The sequence below is a fragment of the Charadrius vociferus genome, unplaced genomic scaffold, assembly GCF_000708025.1.
Source record: "Charadrius vociferus isolate BGI_N301 unplaced genomic scaffold, ASM70802v2 scaffold190, whole genome shotgun sequence".
Classification (NCBI taxonomy): Eukaryota; Metazoa; Chordata; class Aves; order Charadriiformes; family Charadriidae; genus Charadrius; species Charadrius vociferus.
In genome coordinates, this window is record NW_009646608.1 from 2,520,033 (window position 1) to 2,527,966 (window position 7,934).

Consider the following 7,934-nt stretch of genomic DNA (forward strand, 5'->3'; position numbering starts at 1 on the left):
GGAGAGCACCCTCTGCCCCCTTGGCTTACAGCTTGTAGAAGGGCAGAGGTGTCCCACAGGACTGTCCAGAGGGCCCGTGGTCTTCAATCTTAAGCTCTTCTAGCACAGCTGGGACCCTTCCTGCAGCCTGTGGGTGCCGTGCTGGTTGCTAATGAAACCCCATAAAATGGTAGTGGTTTCACCGTGAGAATCCCTTATAGGTAGATTGAGAATATTAAGGTCAATTGGGTTCTGTGAGAATGGGGGTTTTTCTTACCTGCCCCTGACATCAAATTGTGGAGCTGAGGATTGAAGGAGAAAAAAAAAAAAAAAAAAAGTAGCTTCCTAATAATGTGCTGCTGTACGCCTAGCAATAATTAAAACAAAGTGCTCAGGCAGGTTCTTCTCTTTATACAACGAAATGACCTTGTCATTCAGGTTGAAGTTAAGTGTGGCTTGAGTTGTCCTTATTTAAAAAAAAAAAAAATGTACTTCCATGAAATTAAAATGTGGATTCTTAAAGTGTAGAGAACTAAGAACTTATGAAAAGGTGACATATAGGATAATTTTGGTCAGTTTTTAATGTGTATTGGTAGGAGAATGGATGTGTTTCCGTGGATTTTTTTATAGAAAGTAGTATTTAAGATGTGTAGCAAAGCAGTGTTGTGTAGTGGTTTGTCCACAGTTAGACAAAAAAATGGTTTGAAAATAATCTGCCTGTGTACATACGGGATCTAGTATTTCTCTCGTTGCTGTTAGAGTGGCATCTTTTGGGTTTGCCCCTGAGAAGATCTGGGTAGAAGGAAAGCTTTGTGTGTGTGTGCATGTGTGCAACTACTATGCTTTTTGTCCATTCTCCCAAATCTTACGTTCTAAGAAATAAACACTGGTATTAAGGAAATTAAAAATGTCTGGGTTTTGTTCCAGGTGCTGGTATAAAAGATGAGGCTGAATGAGAGCCGGACAAGATCCTTCCAGGCTCCTGTCACCATCCATAACTACCCAGGCAGGCAGGTGTACGTGTTTCCCAATGGCCGATCTGATTCAGAAGAGTCATCAGAGGAGGAACTCAATGTTATGGAGTTGCGACCAAGGGGCAAGGAGCAGCAGCGATGCAGCACTTCTCGGGACAGAGTTGGAGATGTGGTACTTCTGGAACGAGAGATTACAGAGGATGATAATCTTAACAAGCTAGCCCTTCAGTACGGTTGTAAAGTAAGAGCTATCTCTGTTTGTTTGGTTCTAATTACTTTAGAGGTATTTTATATGTAGCTTAGTTTCCAGAATTACAGGAAGGCATGCTGTTGTCTGATAGTTTTGGCACTGAAAAGTGTTTGCCCTGAGTATTTCATGAATGGTCAATGTCTGGGTAAAACTGAGCTGGAGACAGGCAAAAAAGCCACCACCAACAAAAAAAGAGTTCTTCAGCTCTCAGCCTAGTAAGATATTGTCACCCCCACACCCTGCGTGACCTGCTTTCCTTTTTAATTTGAGTGACTAAGTGCAGTTTAGCAATCATGATTTGTACTTGGGTATTTAAGTGAGGGCAAAAAGTAGGAAGCTGAGTACAGACATGAGAGTGAGAGCCCTGCTTTCAAGGAGCGTACGCTTTTTGAAGCGAACTGAACAGTGTGAAGAAATGCCACTCTAAAGGGGTCTGTTTTCGGGGTAGGGGGTTATCATTTTTAAAGGTATGAGCTTAAATATTGCAAAGAGGGTCTAAGTTTAACAGAGGTGGACTTGGAGAAGGAGAGATGCCAAAGTTCAGGTCACAGAGTCCAGTTGCGTGTGGGTTTTGATTGCTGTCGTACCCAGAAGTGTGTGCGCTTCAGCCAGCTGCAAGCAGAAGGGAGCACGTGTGTATGGTGAATTTTCTCTGGAGTTGGAACATACTACAAAATACATTTTCTTTGTTCCAAAGCAGAGAGCTTTATAGAAGAACTGTTAAAAAGTTTAATTACCTGATCTGAATGTTAGAAGTACCCCATTGTTCAGCAGTTAAAGCTGTATTTTTAGAGCCTCCTTTATCTGCAAGCTAGGCTGTGATTAAAAAGTTCCATGATGCAAACCACTGGACAGTGACCTGGATGAGGTTAATGATACAGTACTGGCTCAACTGCTGCAATACTATTGCAATCTCTTGCTCAACAACACAGCTGTATGGTGCAGCTGAAGCAAGAGGGCTTAGAGGAATTGCTACAATTCCTCCCCTCCCATTCCCTTAGAAACAAAAACAAAACAAAACCAAAACCCTTCTAGGTTCTGCTGACGAGCCTGATGCGTGTGAAGAAGCGAGTCTGGTGGGACTTGAATAGATCTTGATTGGCACCGGTAGAACGTGAAAGCTCAGAGCTGCAGCAGTTGACTTTGTAGTCATGACTATGTGCTCATCTCTAAGCAGTAACAATTGCGTTGTTATGCCTCTTATGCCAAATCGCAGCAGTTCGGTAAACTCAAAGGAGGAAGATTCTGAGCAACTCTTTTGGTTTGTGGCCTGAAAAATCCTGCTGTGCCCCTGCACTGTAACTCAGGAGGACTCGGTCCCGTCCCTGCCATGACTGTTCATCTGCCTCCTCTGATGCCCCGTGCCCGGAGCCTGTCAGCCCCAGCAGGAGCAGGTAGATCTACTCTGCCTGCAGTGCTGACGGCTGGTGGGGAAGGCAAGGTGATGGGGAGGGACCAGGTAGTCAGCGTTCTCCTCTCACAGGAAAAACAGCTGTCCTACTGCCTCCCTCCCTCCCAGAAAGGGCACTTCTGACTTGTTCCAGTTAAATTGAAGAGGTACAGAAATCCTTATTATTGGAGATTTGTCTGTTTACAGGCTGGCGCTGATCAATTTTGATGTATTTTGTTTTACTTGCACAATTAACCAGCTCCGGAAAGACTACGAGGACATCAGTGAGAAAGATTTGTAGCCACAAATGTATGTGACTGTTTAAAAAAATTCAGGATGAGCTTCTGCTTGAAATCAATGACAACTTATCATTGGTTTCAGAATTGTCAGGGCCTACGTGGGGTGGGAGCATTAAGACAGTGCAACAAATAGCTTTGTGTGTGCTACAGATAACTTGGCAGAGATGCAAAGCACTTCAGAATTCTCATTTTTACTCTTGACCATTTATAGTCCTGGCCTGTTTTTGGCATTGTTCTTAGCTGGGACAAGAGGAGCTGACTGCAGCCAAAAAAAAAGAGTACAGAAAATAAGTCTAAATGGCTCGTGCGGCCGAGTGCTCTTGCATTCTTCCCATCCGCTTTGTTTGTTGTTTCTGCGTGAGTGCTGCTCCACTTTGTTTCTCAAGCCTTAGCACAACATTGCAGTGTTTGATTGCCGACACTGTAGGGGATATTTACTGTCCCAATAATTTGCTTTCATTGGAACAAACCCAAAAATTGAAGTACCACCTCAGTTAGGAGGCTTTGGATGAGATTGTTATTTCATAACTAAATCATTTTGCAGGGTTTAAGTTCTGATATTAGGCTGGGGTGAGCTGTGAGAAGCCTGAACCAGCAGCGGTGGATTCCCTTCACTTCAGGGGCATCAGATTAGGATCTAGATTAAACGTCCCGTTTTCAGATTTCTCAAGCTTTGCAGGGTAAATGTGCGATTCAGGCATTCATCTCATCTCTGCCCTTCAGCAGAGTCTTGCTTTCTGGCTGTGACATAGCAGACATCCCACCTTTCAGGGATCGCACAGTAGATGAGCTTGATTTGTGGTTCCCTGACAGCCTGTATGGGCTGGAGGGGAGATGCGGGGCAGCTCTGCAGGCAGCACCGCTGCAGCTCCTCTCCTGTGGCCCAGCACAGGCTGCGCCAAGCCCCTGGGAACTCCCTGCAGGGAGGGAGGAAGGACTGCCTTCCCCTTGGCACCTCCTGTGCTGCTGGGGTGGTGCCTCCCCGCTCCTGGCAGCAGCACAGCCTGCACCCAGCCCTGAATGGTTGTTGCAATGGCAAAGAAGGTGCCCAGGCTCCCTTCTGGTGTACTCGTGTACGGCCTTTTAAAAGGAGATCTTTGCCCTGTACCATCAGCGATTTTGGCGCTGATGGCACTTACACATTTGCTTAGGAAGTAAATTGCTTGGTTTTAGTGCCCCAGTTTCATTGGTAGCCTCAAGCTTGTGAATGCAGTTCGTACAGTAATTTAGAAGATTTCTAAAAGAACAAATCAAACTTTCTCTGAAAGTGCAGTCCTCATACTGTGTCTCTTCTGTATGATATATTGGAGGTGGTTAACCTGTGTGTGTTGCCTTTCTCTTTGGTTTGGGGTCCTGCTGTTTTCTTTGTTTTGCGTCCTCCAGCCTTTCCCTCAAGGTTCTTTCACGTATCCTTGGCTGCTTTGGACATCTACTTGCACATGTTGACAGTCCTGTTCATTTTCTTTGACAGAGGACTTAGGGCAGCTGAGAAGTTCATGTACTTATTTAATAGGTTGTTGTCAGTGCATACTGTATTAAGCTGTCTTCTCTTTATTTGACATTAAATAAAGAAATGCTGCCTCGCCTTTGTCTTTTCTTTGATACCAGCTGTCCTTATGACTTGCACTGTACGTATGGTTCGTTCTTTCTTGCTATTCTCATTGCTGTTTGCATCACCGAGCTGCGTGGGAATACCGGTCACAGGTGGAGAACCTACACATGAACCACCAGAGATGATCACGGATGCACGGAGGTTATTGCCGTAAGCGTACCTTCGGCAGGAGCATTTACCGACTGGAGAAATGAGCTGTATGGAGCTGCTGTCGTGCAGAAGAGGGGTGGTGCTCGGGAACATGAGCAAAGGGTGCTCGTGCCTGTGTGGGAGAGATGCTCTCCTGCTCTCTGCCAGGCTGTGATCTTGCTTTCAGAAGTGCAGTATGCTCTGAAGACAGAGCTCTCTTCACTCTGAAGTTGCTTTCCAAGCAGGGGGAGGGTTTTACCTGCTCGTACTGCTGTTGTCCTCTGACCTTAAACACTCATGCATTATTTAAGGTATGAAAACTGTTCTTAAAAGGATCTGTTATAAAGACTGTTCTTGCTGTAACTTGGATTAGAAAGTGAGAGAAGGGTAAAGAAAGCAAAAGGAAGGAAAAACATATGAGGTGAAATACAGCATATGAAGTAGAAGAGCACTAGCGGAGGTTATAGACTGGTTTAATAGGGGACCGTCTATCCTGCAGGACCTGGAGCAGCCCTGGAACAGCTGGGAAATCTCTGCAAAACACTGAGCCACTTGCAGCCAGGGCTTGCTTTTATTTTCTGGCTGCTGCTTACACACTAGTTTTGCAGCTGCTTCCTGCTTCTGTACTGGGTTGTTCCACAGTAATATTCGTGTCCTTTTTGGATTCTGTAGGTTGCGGATATCAAACGTGTCAACAACTTCATCCGGGAGCAGGACTTGTATGCGTTGAAGTCCATCAAGATCCCCGTGAAGACGCATGGGCTGTTAACGGAGAACGGCAGAGAGCTGAGGCCGCTCTCGACTGCGCCCTCCCAGACTGGCCTGACGCTCGTGGACTTACCGGAGCCTGATGATGGTGTGAGCAGCTCTGCTGACGGCAGACACCTGAGCGAGTACTTCAAGGGGATTGACAGGAGCATTCAGGATGCAGTGCAGGCAGAGGTCCAGCTAAACGCGGAGTTTTGTGTGGAAGGACTGGAGAGGCCACTGCCCGAGGCAGGGAAGCAGGAGACCAGTAATGGCGCAGACTGTGGAATCCAGTGGTGGAACGCAGTTTTTATTATGCTCCTGATAGGAATTGTCCTGCCAGTATTTTATATCATCTATTTTAAAACACAAGGCCTGGTGGCCCATACCTCTAACACAACACTAACCTCAAATATTTCAACAGATGGATTGGAAGGGAAATTACCACAAAGCTCAGTTGTAGAAAAAAAACCCTAAGGGGGAGAGGCAGCCACACACAGCCTCTCCTGGCGCTGACGCCCATACGCCCGTGACTCTGACTCGAGTGAATTCAGGGGAGTAACAATACAGATTATTTTTGTATTTTTAAATAGCTGGTGTTATAATCCTGAACTTGACTTAAAGTGAGGTGGTGTGATTTTCATGGAAAAAAATAAGGATGCTGCTTATAAAGAGCATCAGGCAGCTGACTTAACGTTCCTGAACTCTGTTGAGGGAAAGTATTTTGTAGCCATTTACTCATCTTGTTTGCTTCAGGTATTTCTTAATGCCTCGTCTAAGAAGCGAATCCTTTGCTGCTGAGATAAGGAATACAGTATTAATGGGATGTTGGGGGTTGTTTGCATTTTAAGAAAACACTTTTTGCTTAGAGTAGAAGCGGGGACTCTTCTTTCTCTCTGAACTGTCATTGTATCTCTTGCAGACCATGGCGGTGTTGGCATACTTAACCCTAAAATGATGACTTTTAGTGTGTTAAGCAGGGTGTGCCACAGCACAGGGGCGCTGACAGCACCTCACCTTTTCATCCTTTTGAGCAAATTTTTAAGCTGTGTTTATTAGGATGCTTCAAGCCCACCCCTTGGGAAGGGTGAGCCCAGACCTCTTCTCAATGAAATCCTTCAGAGACGTCTCTTGAAATCTGTTGTCTCTGCAGGTGGAGCTCATTGCAGAATCCGGGCTTTTGCGAGGGTACTGCTCCTCCAGAGCACTGGAGGAAGATGTGAGGGTAGCATTAGGCCTCTGGTACTACTATGTGTCTCAAAGGCTTGTTTGCTGGGGGGAGGTCAAGCCAGTGTTACTTTTTTAAAAAAAAAACAAAACAAAACAAAACCAAACAACATAATGGTGCATCTCAAACACCCAGTTTCAGTCATGGATCTGAGTTTCCTTGGTTGTCATTTTCAAACGAGAGCACATTGCTAGGCTGCTTTTAAGTTGCAAGGTCCAGGAAAGAAACTCTGCATTTTCTTAAAACAGTCACGGAAAGAAATGTAAATCCCATCTAGGATGGGGATGGCGAAGCTGCTGCATGTTAAATGTTTCTGAGAACTGCTGACATTGCATTAAAAAGCTTCTGAGTGTGTAGGAAAGGCCAGTGAACTTCGGAGGCTGGTGGTGTCTCGTGCTGTCGGTAAGCCTGAGGTCTGTGCTGGTTAGGATGAGTCAGTAAATACTACATGATAGAAGTGAGCAGAAAATGAGTCATTGGGGGACTGTGGGCAGAGGTGAACGCTGTCCTAGACCCAAACACTAAGGTATGGGTACGTGTACTCCAGCAGCACAGGTGTGTGGAGCCTGGTGGGGCATGGGGTAATGTGTGGTGGCAGTAGCTGAAAGCAGCGCAGTGTTCAGGAAGGTCCCAGTCCTCTCCTGCACCGCTTGCGTGGGGCTGGGCTGGTCCCCAGCCACTCAGCTGGCTCCAGTTGTCCTTCGTCAGGGTGAGGGCAGAGCCCTTGTTTGCCCTCTGCCCCAGGAGGTGACCCATGTCACAGCAGAGCAGTGGCACTGCAGAGCTCAGCCCTGCCCCACCCTGTCACCAGCGGCCACTGCGACCTGTGGGGTAGATGAGCAAGGGCAGTGCTGCCCTGACGGTGTGAGGGGCTGGTGTGGTTTCTGGGGTTTGTGTTCAGCTTGGCAAGGGCCGGTGACACTGCGCACGCTGCGGTACAGGCTGGCGTTGTATGGAGACACGCTCCTCCTGGCCCGAGGAACAGCGGCTGTACAGGGGGAAGGTGGGACTGAGGCTTCCCAGCACCGCAAGGCACAGCACGCCAGGCACCCTGCAATGTTGTAACGAGAACCTGTTTCCTGGAACTGTCAAAAAAAGTGCTCAGGAAGGCCTGAGGGAACCTAATTTTGTAAATGAGGACTCTTAAGTATCTTATACTGAAAAAAAACCCCTTATATTTTTCTTCTGTGAAGGAAATGTATCTCTCTTTTTCGGAGGGGGGGGGTAGGTTATGACATTTTTAAATAAAGCAAAATGAAATAAAAGCACAAGGGGAACCACGCACCCCAGACAGCTTGTGAGCTTTTTTTTGTGGTTGTCACCACA

General features: G+C 46.5%; 1 protein-coding gene across 1 annotated transcript; it reads left to right on the forward strand.

Moving 5' to 3' along the window:
- Positions 1 to 921: 921 nt before the first annotated feature.
- LYSMD4 (LysM, putative peptidoglycan-binding, domain containing 4) lies at positions 922 to 5,942 on the forward strand. The gene is given in 3 exon segments (XM_009887558.1): positions 922 to 1,194; positions 5,306 to 5,842; positions 5,844 to 5,942. Coding segments are annotated over 3 exon segments (909 nt in total).
- The last annotated feature ends 1,992 nt before the right edge of the window (positions 5,943 to 7,934 follow it).